The 14,632-nt window shown below is 43.1% G+C and overlaps 1 protein-coding gene across 2 annotated transcripts in view; it reads right to left on the minus strand.

Annotated features, from left to right (window-relative positions):
* Window positions 1-14,632, minus strand: part of LOC143037423 (unconventional myosin-XIX-like) — a 65,542-nt gene that overhangs the window by 12,985 nt on the left and 37,925 nt on the right. For both annotated transcript variants that reach the window (XM_076205588.1, XM_076205586.1), the window contains 4 exons: window positions 6,675-6,939; window positions 6,432-6,522; window positions 4,156-4,281; window positions 3,882-3,982 (listed from right to left, as the gene is read on the minus strand). In XM_076205588.1, the coding sequence (XP_076061703.1) occupies window positions 3,882-3,982; window positions 4,156-4,281; window positions 6,432-6,522; window positions 6,675-6,939 (583 nt within the window). The remainder of the gene's footprint in view (window positions 1-3,881; window positions 3,983-4,155; window positions 4,282-6,431; window positions 6,523-6,674; window positions 6,940-14,632) is intronic.

A 14,632-nucleotide genomic window follows, 5' to 3' on the forward strand; every position in this document is an offset into this window, starting at 1 on the left:
TTCCCTCCACTCTCACCAACTATCTCCAACAACCTCCCATCATCCTCACATTTACCTCCTATACCACCACATCCATTTATGCATGTACATACATACATACATATACCAAGGCCTTTTCCCCCTTCCAAGGGAGGTAGCCAAAAAGGGAAAGGCATAAAAACACTCCCACCCATTTCATCCCTAAATACACTCCACACCCCTCCCACCCTTCCTCTCATCTGAGCACCTCCTGGATGACGGGTCATCCCTGCACCCTGCCCACCGCCCTGGGTCAGAAGCAGTGTCGCAAGACACAGTACATCCACAGCAAGGCCGCTTCATTTAATCGGCGACCCCCCCTCTCCGTCCCCCTTTGCATATAAGGAGAGGACGGGGAGAAATCCCTTCGGGCTGCGTCAAAATTTACTCACACATACTACCCCACCCCCCACCCCCCCGACCATTCCTCCTCATGCAGTCACAACATCATCCATATACAACCATTCTCCACTCACCTCTGTCTTCCGTCCTCTCCCTTCCTTCCTCAACAGACATTCCCCTCTTCCCCAAAGCCCCCTTCACCCCATCCATCCACCTCATCCTAGGACGTCCCCTCATGTTCACTCCCTCCACATCTGCCTTCCATACCTCTTTTACTAGTCTTTCTTCACTCATTCTTTCCATGTGTCCAAACCATCCTAATATTCTTTCATCAACCCTATCTCCCAAATCCTTTTTCACCCCTGTTCTCCTCCTCACCTCCTCATTTCTCACTCTATCTAGCCTAGTAACCCCCACCATACTTCTCAGACACCTCATCTCAAACACATTCAAACTCCTTCTCTCTTCTTCTCTTATGTTCCACGTTTCTGCCCCATACAGTGCTGTTGGCACAATCACTCCTTCATACAGTCTCCTCTTCGCATCCATTCCCAAATGTCTATTTCTCATTACACTCTTTAAACCACCAAGGCATTTACTCGCTTCTCTCAATCTACATTCTACCTCCACCTTCACTCCACCTTTTCCTGCTACACTTGCACCCAAGTATCTAAAACTATCCACTTCCTCCAGTCGCTCTCCCTTAATGTTCACTTCCAGTCTACTGCCACTTTCACCCCTTGTACATCTCATCACCTTACTTTTACCCACATTTATCTTTAGCTTTCTTCTATCACATACTCTCCCAAACTCTGCCACCTGCTTCCTCAATCCCTCCTCTGACCCTGCCACAAGCGCAGTGTCGTCTGCAAACAACAGCTGGCTCACCTCCCACTTTTCTCCATTTTCTTTAACCATCTCCAATCCCTGACTCACTACCCTAGCATTCACCTCTCGCACCACCCCATCCATGTATAAGTTGAACAGCCAGGGCGACATAACGCATCCTTGACGAAGTCCCACCTTTACTTCAAACCACTCACTCTCTCCATTTCCAATCCTAACACATGCTCTACTACTCTCATAAAAACTCTTGACAGCTCCCAAAAGCTTTCCTCCTATCCCATAAATCTGCATAACCTCCCACAGTGCCTTTCTGTCTACCCTATCATAAGCCTTTTCCAGATCCATAAAAGCCCAAAAAACATCCTTCCCCTTTCCTATAGCTTTCTCACATATCTGTCTTACCACAAAGATCTGATCTACACAACCTCTACCTGTCCTAAATCCACACTGTTCCTCACCAATTACTCCTTCTGTTCCTCTCCTAATCCTCTCAATTAAGATTCTCCCATAAGCCTTCCCTACTACACTCAACAGGCTAATCCCTCTGAAATTACTACATTCACACTTGTCCCCTTTTCCCTTGTAAAGAGGAACTATACAGGCACTACTCCAGTCCTCCGGTACTCTACCCTCTCTCCAGCAAACATTAAATAATCTCACCAACCAGTCCACCATCACTGAACCTCCCTTTTTCAGACATTCTGCATGACATCCATCCAGACCAGGTGCCTTACCTGCTTTCATCATCTTTACAACTGCCTTCACATCGTCCTTCCTTATTTCTCCTCCATTCTCCTCACTCATCACTCTCATTTTCTTCGTATTTCCCACTGCAGCTATCTTTCCCTCCCTATCCTCCTTCACATTCAGCAACTCCCTAAAATATTCTGCCCATCTTCCCCTCACTGCCATCTCTTCCATTATCAACTCTCCATCTGTACCTTTTACCTTTTCTTCCCTACTTGATTCGCCTCCTCTTCCTCTCTTAATTTCTTTCCAAAACATCTTTTTATTACTTTCAAAATTTTCTGTCATACTCCTACCCCATTTCACATCTGCTCTCCTCTTTGCCTCCTTTACCTTTTGCTTTACTTCTCTTTTCTTTTCTTTGTACGTCTCATATGACTCCCCTGTCCTCTTTTGTAACCAATCTGTGAATGCTCGCTTCTTCTCTTCTACAACCTTCTTTGTTTCCTCATCCCACCATTCACTACCCTTTCTTCTATTTCTCCCTGTCCTTCTTGTTCCACACACCATCCTTGCACACTTTAAGACTCCCTCCTTGAACCATCCCCATTCCTCCTCCACACCCATCTCTGCTCTATCCTTAACTCCCTCCCACTCCTCCTTCAGCTTCTTTTCGTACTCCTTCTCCTTTTCCTTTTCATTCAAGGAGTTCACTCTAAGAACCTCCCTACCTTTTGTCCCTTTCCTCCTTCTCCATCTATCCTCCACTCTCAACTTACCTTCCACCAAAAAATGATCTGATATTCCCCCACCCTCTCCCCTTAGCACATGTACATCCTTAACTCTTCCTATCATAATCCTATTTACCACTACATAATCCATTAGTGCTCTATCTACCACCCTTCCCTCCACCACCCTCTCCCATGTGTACTTATGCTTGACTTTCTTCCGAAACACTGTATTTGCTATCATCAACTCTCTTTCTAGACACATTTCCACCATCAACTCTCCACTACGATTCTTTCCTGGAACTCCACACTTCCCAACCACTCCATTGATTGGACCATTTCCCACTCTAGCATTAAGGTCTCCCAGTACTATTACATTGACATTTCTTCCTAAACCCTCTATGCACTCATTTAAATCTATCCAAAAGGCCTCCCTTTCTTCCATGCTCTTCTCACTGCCCGGCCCATATGCACTTACAAAGACCCACATCTCCTTTCCCAGTTTCACCTTCATCCACATTATCCTTGAGGAAACCTCCTTCCACTCCACTACCCCTTTACCTATCTCCTCACTTACTAGAATAGCCACCCCTTCCCTCCCTCGCCCTCTCTTCACTCCTGATAACCTCCCACTTACACTCCCAAACATACACTCACCCTTCCCTTTCAACTTAGTTTCACTCAAAGCCAACACATCCAACTTTCTTCTCACAAACATACTACCTATCTCTTCCCTTTTACTCTCATCTGTACCACATCCACGCACATTAAAAGACCCAAACCTTAGGGTGCTGGCCCGAGGCCCGCCAGCACCCCTTATGCCTTTTCTTTTCATTTTAGGTAATTGCCCCTTGGGGCTACAGGGAGAAGGATGCCTAGTCCCTCTCCCCGTCCCTTTCTTCTCGCCTCTTACGATCCAAGTGGGAAAACTTGGTGGCAGTATTCTTTTCCCCCACCACAGGGAATTCCCCCAATCAGAAAGAGAATACTCAGAGAAATGGTACAGGACAGCAACAAGGGGTTGGGGGACAGCATAACGGAGGGACAGTCGTAGTATAAAAGTGTCATCATTTCTCTATGAACAGAATTTCTTCTATCATAGACAAAATGATGTGTGGCTCTGGTCCGTAGGGGCGCCCCATATAGACCCTAAAGTATCGACTGCATGCTACTTTGCCACAATAACAAGCAACCAATACCCCAGACGGTGAGCAACCAATACCCCAGACGGTGGTATGCATGTACATAATAAATACTTACATTTCTGAAGACATATGGTAGCATTTTCCCTTTTCTTTTTTCTAACTCTCTCTAGGATATGGAATGCATTTTCAGAAAGAAATATTATAGATTTACCAAACCTAGAAAAAAATATTAGAAATAAGAGAGAATATCCTTTAATTCTTTTGGAATAAAATAATAACAACCCATCTTCCTTCACATATCTATCACACATACAGTTTAAAATCATACAACTTTACTAATAAAATAAAATGGTATGAATGTTTCATATTAACTGTATGACTCATTTTACCTGCACTGGTCTGAACTGATAGCCTCTCCATCACATAAAGCCTCTGTTGCAATCCTTTCTGTCTCATTCTGATCATCCCCAGTTCCAGGTTTTCCATATCTCTTGACAAATTCTCTATATGATACTCTGATAGGGAAAAGATTATAAAATATCAATATTTATTAATACTAAATATGTCTACTGAGTCAATGTATATGTGAAGTGGCCCTGGTGTGGATGTATCGTTTCTTGTTGCATTGCTTCTGACCCAGGTGGTAGGCAGGTGACAGGGATGACCCTTCATCCACATGGAGCTAAGATGAGGAAGTGGGAGGGTGGTAGATAGAAGTGGAATGAGTGGGAGTGGGTAGGTTCCTTGTAAGGGGAAAGAAGCCCTTGGTATACAGAGAGATAGGTAGATAGACAGATATATAAATGTCTATTTTTTCACAGAGCAGGGACCAATGACAAATAGTTGCTTGTGGTGGTCTAGCAAGATGGAAAACAGAGCAGCCCATTTTCAAATCCCCTCAACCCCTTCACCTCCATCAAGAGATAATGCCCATACTTTACCCATCCTACAATCATCCAACACACATTTGCTGTCCCTTCTATCTTAATTTGCTGTGGATAGGGTAGTCATATAGGACTGATCATGGAATACTGGAATGGTTTGAGCATACTGAATGAACAAGTGAAAAAAAGTAGAAGGTAAAGGCAGATGGAGTAACCTTAAAGAGAAGATTGAGAATGGGGTAGATGAGTACAAATGGATGAAAGATATAGGTGTGAATGGAGAGTGGCTGTGAAGAGATGAGAAATTGATGCAGTCTGAAGGGTTTCTTTTTCTCTGCTCCATAATTTCACTAGTGAATGAGGGAGGGGGGGGTCACCATGTAATAAAGCTGTAGAAATTAAACCAGCTTCTGTTGTTGGCACCTACTCTGGAGGTATTGTGTTTTACTGCCTTCTTTCTGACCCAAGCAGTGGGCAGAGAACAGAGATGACCCAAATAATTATCTGTCTATCAGAAGATATGGGTGAGTGGAGAATGGTTGTGTATGGATGATGCTGTGATGCATGAAAGGGAGTGAGTGGGAGATGGTGGGGTGAGAGAGTATGTGTGAATGATATTTTGACACAGCTCGAGGGGATTTCTCCCCATCTTCTCTTTTTCTGCATGAGGGGATGTTACCAATTAAATGAAGCAGCCTTGCTGTGGATGTGCTGTGTCTTGCTGCATTACTTCTAACCCAGGGCAGTGGGTGAGATGTAGGGATGACCCATCATCCAGGAGGAGCCAAGAAAAGAGGGAGGGAGGGGGGTAAATGGGAGTGGGTTAGGGGATGAAATGGATGGGAGTGGATTTATGCCTTTAACTTTAGCTACCTCCCTTGTTCATACATTCATATTCCAAAGGCTTTCTCCCCCTTACACAGGGGGTAGCCAAAAAGAAAAAAAGGCATAGAAAACAATCCCACCCATTCCATATCCTATATATTCCACTCCCCTCCTACCTCCTTCTTATCTTGGCACCTCCTGGATGACAGGTCATCCCTGCATCCTGTCCACTGCCCTTGTAAGGGGGGAAAAGCCCTTCATACATGTATTTATCTATCTATATACTACAGGTTTCTTCCCCCTTTCTGAGGGAGGTAGCCAAGTAAAAGGCATGCAACTAATCCCTCCCATTCCACTCCCATCCATCACCCTTGTTTCCCTCTCATCTTAGCTACTCTTGGATGAAGGGTTATCTTGTCTCTTGCCTACTGCCCAGGTCAGAAGCAATACAGCAAGACAGAGCACATCCACAGCAGGGTTTCTTCATTTACACAGTAACTTCCCTCTCAAATAAATACATTACAAGCGAGGTTACCAAAGTCATAGGCAATCCATTCCCACCCATTTCATCCCCACATACTCCACCCCTCCCTCCTTCTTTTCTTGGCTCCTCCTGAATGATGGGTCATCCCTGCATCTCATCCATTCCCCTGGGTCAGGGCAATGCAGCAAGACACAGCACATCCAGAGCAAGGCCACTTCACTTTATCAGTGACCTCCCCTCTCCATCCCCTCATGCAGAAAAAGAGAAGATGGGAAAGCCCTTTGGGCTGTGTCAGAATATCATTTACACATACTCCCTAGCTCCCCATCCCCCACCCACTCCCTTCCATATATCACAGCATCATCCATACACAACCATTCTCCACTCACCACTCTCTTCTGTCTTGTCCCTTCCTTCCTTAACAGACATTTATTTTATCAAATAATCAAATAAATAAAATTTGACACAGTACCTTACTGGATAGCCAGCCTGGCTAATCTGAACAGTTTCAATGATGCCACATGCATGAAGCTGATGAAGAAGATAAGCTGGATCAGGATCATCTGCAAAGAAAAAAGTTTTAATCTCACAAAATCACAAAAAATCTTAAACAACATACAATGAAAGCAATACTACTTTAAAATTACTTTATATGAACAGGGTTATTTTCTGACTATTTTACATACATTGGTTACAGGTTCCACTTTATGCTCACCTTTGATACCTGAAACATTTGGTTTCAGGCATCTCACATAGTGGAGATCACACACTGTCAAAGACCTCATCAGAGCATCCAAGGAACTTTTGAACTTTGATAAAGTTGTGATCTTTCTGGTTGTCCTCCTAGGTGTACCAGTTAGGGAGTTGGAAGAAAGACTGAGAGTGGAAGAATTAAAGTCTCCTTCACTGTCATCCAGGACGAGGTCAGCTACGTATGAAGATTCACTTCCAATAAGAAGGCTTGATATTTCATGGGGTACCTGAATAGAGTAATACTGCTAAATAAGCCTCTACTTTGTTGGAAATCTCAATTAAAATATATTACATTTCTGGGAAAAAATAAGTTTTAATGGGATTTTTTTTTTTTTTTTTAACCTACAATTTCCATGTTTTAATAACAAGCATCTCCTCTTTTCAAGTTGTAGTTTGGAGTTTTAATATTCATTGGTTTTATCCATGAAAATATTTTTACTTTTTCACACACACACACCAGAAAAATACCAGACGACTGGAAAAATGCCAACATTGTACCAATAAACGAGGAAACAAGGAAGAACCAACAAATTACAGACCAGTTTCCCTTACAAGTGCCACAGCCAAAATTTTGAGAAAAAGTTATCAAAAATAGATGGACAAAACATCTGGAGAACAACACACTAAACCCGAGACAGTTTGGATTCAGACACAGAAGATCAGGTGCCACAAATCTGATCTGTTTTTACTCAAGACTATTAGATATAATACAGGAAAGGGTTGGATGGGCTGATTATGCTTTCCTAGATCTACAAAAAGCTTTTGATAAAGTGACACATAGAAAAATACTAGGAAAACTGAAAACCATATGAGGGGTACAAGGTAAACTACTGGAATGAATGGAAGATTTCTTGTATGGAAGAAAAATTATAGTGCTCAGAGATAAGGGTTCTACTTGGGAAGAAGTGATTAGTGGAGTTCCACAGGGATTCGTACTGGCTCCAATAATGTTTGCAATTTGAGAGAGTGGTTTGAGATAAAGGTGGGACTTTGTCAGGGATGTGTTATGTTGCCTTGGCTGTTCAATTTATACATGGATGGGGTGGTGTGAGAGGTAAATGCAAGGGTAGTGGGTCAGGGATTGGAGATGGTTAAAGAAAATGGAGAAAAGTGGGAGATAAGCCAGTTGTTGTTTGCTGACAACACTGTGCTTGTAGCAGGATCAGAGGAGGGATTGAGGAAGTTAGTGACAGAGTTTGGGTGATGAGATGTACAAAGGGAGAAAGTGGCAGCAGACTGGAAGTGAGTAATAAGGGAGAGAGACTGGAGGAAGTGGATAGTTTTAGATACTTGGGTGCAAATGTGGAAGGAAAGGGAAGAGTGGGGGTGGAGGTAGAATGTAGATTGAGAGAAGTGAGTAAATGCCTTGGTGGATTAAAAAGTGTAATGAGAAATAGACATTTGGGAATGGATGCTAAGAGATTTTATGAAGGAGTGATTGTGCCAACAACACTGTATGGGGCAGAAACATAGAACATAAGAGTAGAAGAGAGAATGAGTTTGAATGTGTTTGAGATGAGGTATCTGAGAAGTATGATAGGGGTTACTAAGCTGGATAGAGTGAGAAATGAGGAGATGAGGAGGACAGAGGTGGAAAGGGAGTTAGGAGATAGAGTGGATGAAAGAGTATTGGGATGGTTTGGACACATGGATAGAATGAGTGAAGAAAGACTAGTAAAAGAGGTGTGGAAGGCAGAGGGAAGGAGTGAACATGAGGGATCAACCTAGGATGAGATGGATGGATGGGGTAAATGGGCTTTGGGAAAGTGGGGAATGTCTGTTGAGGAAGGATGGGAGAGGACAAAAGATAGGAGTGAATGGAGAATGGTTGTGTATGGATAATGCTGTGATGCATGAGGGAGAGTGGGTGACTGATGGGTGGTGAGGCAGTATGTGTGAAAAATAAATTGACACAGCTTGAAGGGATTTCTCCCCGTCTTCTCCATTTCTGCATGAGGGGACAGAGAGGGGGGTCACTGATTTAATGAAGCAGCCTTGCTATGGATGTACTATGTCTTGTGACACTGCTTCTGACCCAAGGCAATGAGCGAGATGCAGGGATGACCCGTCATCCAGGAGGAGACAAGATAAGAGGGAGTAAAGGGGGTGGATGGGAGTGGAGTATGTGGTGATGGAATGGGTGGGAGTGGTTTTTATGCCTTTGTTTTTTGGCTACCTCCCTTGTAAGGGGAAAAAGCCTTTGGTATATGTATGTATTTATGTGAATGACATGGACAAGGGTGTGGATAGTTACATGAGCTTCTTTGCTGATGATGCAAAGTTGTTGAGAAAAGTGAGCACTGAAATAGACTGTGAATTGCTGCAGAAAAATCTGAACAAACTTTGGGAATGGAGTCAGAAATGGGAAGTGAACTTAAGAAATGCAGTATAATGGAATTTGGAAAAAGTAAAAACAAGATATCATGACAACATAAAATTGGTGAAAAGGAAGTAAAGAAAGTGGGATAGGAAAAAGACCACAGAAATAATCATCACAAAGGACATGTCCCCTGATAAACAGATAAACAAAATTGTCAGAAAAACCTACAACTTGCTGAGATCAATAAAAGTGGCATTTACTTACTTGGACGAAGAAATAGTGAAGAAAATATTAGTCACACTGATAAGATCAAGACTGGAGTACACAGCAACACTATGGTCACCCAGTACCAAAAAGGATATAAGGAAAACTGAAAGAATCCAAAGAGCAACTACAAAGATGGCCCCCACACTTTCAGAATTGTCATACAAAGAGAGATTGTCAAAATTAGAGTTACTGACCCTGAGACAAAGAAGAGAAAGAGGAGACTTGTTGACCATCTATAGAATCATGAGAGATATAGAAGTCCTTGATAGAGAAGACTTGCTGAATTGGGATACAAGAAATAAAGGAGGACATGGAAGGAAACACAAACAAAGGATAGTTATAGAAGAGACCTAAAAAAGAACAGCTTTTCCCACAGAGTGGTGGATGTATGGAACAAACGGGACAAAATGATAGTGTGTGCAAAAACTATACATGAATTTGAGACCAATATAGATACTGCGAGATACAGAAACGGGGCACAAGCGTATCTCCCCTTTCCATAAGATACAACTAGGTAAAAACATACAGATACCAAAAGCTCTTTACCCCTAACAAGGAAGGTAACCAAAAAAACAAGGACACAAATCCACTCTCACCCATTCCATCCCCACACACTCCACCCCCACTCACCACCCCTCCCTCCCTTTCATTTTGGTTCCTCCTGGATGACAACTCATCCCTGTATCTCGCCCACTGCCCTGGGTCAGAGGCAGTGATGCAAGACACAGCACATCCACAGCAAGGCTGCTTCATTAAATCAGCAGCACCCCCTCTCAGTCCCCTCATGCAAAAAAAGAGAAGATGAGGAGAAATCCCTTTGAGCTGCATCAAATTATTTTTTCACACATACTCCCTCACCCTTCATTGCCCACCCACTCCCTTTGATGCATCACAGCATCAACCATACACAACCGTTCTCCATTCACCCCTATCTTCTGTCTTCTCGCATCCTTCCACAACAGACATTCCCCTCTTTCCCAATGGCCCCTTTTACCCCATCCATCCATCTCACCCTTGGTCACCCCCTCATGTCTCCTACTACCTCTGCCTTCCACACCTCTTTTACTAGTCTTTCTTCATTCATTCTTTCCATGAGTCCAAACCATTCCAATACTCTTTCATCAACCCTATCTCCCAACTCACTTTCCACCCATTCTCCTCCTCATCTCCTTGTTTCTCACTCTATCCAGTCTAGTAACCCCTATCATACTTCTCAGACATTTCATCTCAAATACATTCAAACTCCTCTCTTCCTTTCTTATGTTCCATGTTTCTGCTCCATACAGTGCTGTCGGCACAATCACTCCTTTATGCAATCTCCTCTTAGCAACCATTCCCAAATGTCTATTTCTCATTACACTTTTTACTTTCCACAGACATTTACTTGCTTCTTTCAATATACATTCTACCTCCACCCCAACTCCTCCCTTTCCTGCCACATTCACACCCAAGTATCTGAAACTATCCACTTCCTCCTCTGATCCTGCTACAAGCATAGTGTTGTCAGCAAGCAACAACTGGCTTACCTCACACTTTTCTCCATCTTTAACCATTTCCAATCCCGGACCCACCACCCTTGCATTTACCTCTCACACCACCCCACCCATGTATAAATTGAACAGCCATGGTGACATAACACATCCCTGGTGAAGTCCCACCTTTACCTCAAACCACTCACTCTCTCCATTTCCAATTCTAACCCGAACACTACTACTTTTGTAAAAACTCTTGACTGCTCTTAACAGCTTTCCTCCTATCCCATATATCTGCAATACCTCCCATGGGAAAGAGATTTATCTTTACTGTGTGACCGAAATTATAAAATAGAGTATTCAACATTAGTGTTACATACATACATACATATACCAAGGCTCTTTCCCCCTTTCAAGGGAGGTAGCCTTAGTGTTAAATACACAAAATGGAGAATGATAAAGGAGAAAGATGAAAAAGTGAACCAACAAAGAGATGTTTGGATTTAAGCAGAGTGGAATCACCGCTGGGGGTCATACCTACAAAATCTTGTATGATTGATACCCCATAATCTACTCAAAGGTTGGACAATAATGCATTTTCAGGGTTTATAAAAGAAAGTGGAATATTAGGTAGAGGTTTAGAATTGGAAAGAGAATCTAGGTATAAAAATGTCCTAAGAAATCGGGATATTGCTGAACTTATAGAGGAACTAATGGATCTGAAAGCTGAATACAGGTCAATGCACAGAGGTGAATCAATTAAAAAGAGCTAATGATGTGACTGACAGGGAGCTTAATAATCTAAAAAGGGAATTAAACATGGTCAAAAGTGAAAAAGAATGAAAAATGAAGATAAAAACAAGAATGAGGCTTTGAAAAAAGAAGTGAAAGAACAGATACAAGCAGTGACTGAGAAAGTTGGAGAAACAATTAAAGAGACAGATCTCCAAGAAATAAAAGATCAATGGAAATGGAAAGTGGAACAAGAAAATAAAAAAATAACTTTTAAAGAAATAGTACAGCAACAAATGGAAGAAAATTATAAAAAAAAATGGTAATCAAAGTAATTAAGGAAAAAGAAAATTGGATCAGAGACACAGTGCATTGCAGTTTATGGTACATACATACATACATACATATATATACCAAAGGCTTTTTCCCCCTACATGGGGGTTAGCCAAAAAGAAAAAGGCATAGAAACCACTCCCACCCATTCCATTTCCTATATATTCCACTCCCCTCCACCCTCCTCCATCCCTCTCATCTTGGCACCTCCTGGATGACGGGTCATCCCTGCATCCTGTCCACTGCCCTGGGTCAGAGGCAGTGTCACAAGACACAGCACATCCACAGCAAGGCCGCTTCATAAATTCGGCGACCCCCCCTCTCCGTCCCCTTATGCAGAAAAAGAGAAGATGGGGAGAAATACCTTCGGGCTGCGTCAATTTCTTTTTTTCTCATCTATACTTCCTCACTCCCCATCCCCCACCCACTCACCCTCATGCATCACATCATCATCTATACACAACCTCTCTCCATTCACCACTATCTTCTGTCCTCTCCCGTTCTTCCTCCACAGACATTCCTCTCTTTTGTAATGCCCCTTTCACCCCATCCATCCATCTTATCCTAGGTCGCCCCCTCATATTCACTCCTTCCACCTCTGCCTTCCACACTTCTTTTACTAATCTTTCTTACAAGGGAGGTAGCCAAAAAGGAAAAGGCATAAAATCATTTCCACCCATTCCATCCCTGAATACACTCCACACTCCTCCACCCTCCCTCTTATCTTAGCACCTACTGGATGACGGGTCATCCCTGCACCTTGTCCACTGCTCTGGGTCAGAAAAAGTGTCGCAAGACACAGCACATCCACAGCAAGGCCGCTTCATTAAATCGGCAACCGCCCCTTCTCCATCCCCCCATTGCATAAAAGGAGAAGTCAGGGAGAAATCCCTTCGGGCTGCGTCAAATTTTGCTCACACATACTACCTCACCCCATACATACCCCACACATACCACCTCATGGATCACATCATCCATATACAACCATTCTCCATTCACCCCTGTCTTCTGTCCTCTCCCGTCCTTCCTCAACAGACATTCCCCTCTTCCCCAAAGCCCCCTTCACCCCATCCATACACCTCATCCTAGGACGTCCCCTCATGTTCACTCCCTCCACATCTGCCTTCCATACCTCTTTTACTAGTCTTTCTTCACTCATTCTTTCCATGTGTCCAAACCATCGTAATACTCATTCATCAACCCTACCTCCCGACCACAGATAACACAACAGAAACCCAATCCATTCGTATCCGCACAGGCAACAATTCAACACTAACAATAGTTAACATGTACATTCCCCCCCAATCATCCCCCACAGTTCCAAACACCTTCAGACCTCAACTCAGCCAACTAACCTCAATCCCCAACCTGATCATGGGTGGTGACTTCAACGCCAAGTCGTCTGCCTGGTTTGTCGACAACCCTGACACAGACAGAGGGCTTGATATACAGACTCAATTCGACTCATTGACTATCATGAACAACACGCATAATCATACACATATCCCATACCAAGCCCTCTACACTCCCTCCTCTCCTGATATCACCTTTTGCTCCCCCTGCCTAACCCCAACAACATCATGGAGAGTGGTCGGAGCCCTTGGTTCTGACCACCTTCCAATCATCATCACCACCAAAACAAGATGCACCCCAGCTGGCCACAGACACACTTACACCAATTACAAGAGAGCTAACTGGGAAGCCTTTAATGAAGAGACAGAACAACATTTTGAAACACTTAACAGTACACCAATCACAAACATAAACAATGCTGTGCACGCTTTTAATACAATCATACAAAACGCAGACAAGAGATACATCCCTAGAGGCAACAGAAAATCACACAACCCCAACTTCACACCAGAAATCCAAGGCCTCATCAGACAACGTGACACACTTAAACACGATACCCCCACACCTATCCCTCAAAACATAGCAGACCAAATACAAACACTAAACACTGTGATTGCCAATAAAATACATGAACAAAAAACACAAAATTGGCAAAACTTTATCAATACACTTGATCACAAAACAAACACCAGCAAATTGTACAAAACACTCAACAGCATCACACTATCCAACACTAACACTACACGCTCTCACGCTGCAATAATCACAACAGATAATCTACCCTCAAACAGACAACAAGCAAACGCACTCATACGTCATTTTGCACAGACGAGCCATCTTACATCTCACCCTGACGACCGACGCACCATTCGACGTAAGAAAGACTTCCCCACAGACTCAGACTATACACCCTTCATAGACAGTCAGACAAAACTCATATTACATAGTCTCAAGCACTCATCTGCCTGTGGCCCTGATAACATAAGCAACATACACCTAAAACACATTGGACCACAAGGTATACACGCACTCACAAACATTGCAAACTACAGCTATTCACACAACACAATACCCGACATCTGGAAACATGGTAAAATAATCACCATTCCAAAACCGAACAAAGACCCAACAATCCCAACATCGCACCGCCCAATCACACTTCTCTGCACCCCCTCTAAAGTCATTGAACGCCTAATACTTAAACTTGTCACACCATATATTCCCCTTGCTGACTCACAACACGGTTTTAGGCCACTACACTCCACAAACACTCTTCTGACAAAACTCACACAAAGAATTTTAGATGGCATCAATTCAGATAGGCCCCACCACAGAACACTTCTTATAACATTGGACATTAGTAAAGCTTTTGATGCTATCCCCCGCCACAACCTAACAAATAAAATTTATAACACAGACATGCACAATAACACCAAAAGATGG

This window comes from Oratosquilla oratoria, chromosome 22 (genome assembly GCF_046742065.1).
Source record: "Oratosquilla oratoria isolate Oo_2021 chromosome 22, ASM4674206v1, whole genome shotgun sequence".
Classification (NCBI taxonomy): domain Eukaryota; kingdom Metazoa; phylum Arthropoda; class Malacostraca; order Stomatopoda; family Squillidae; genus Oratosquilla; species Oratosquilla oratoria.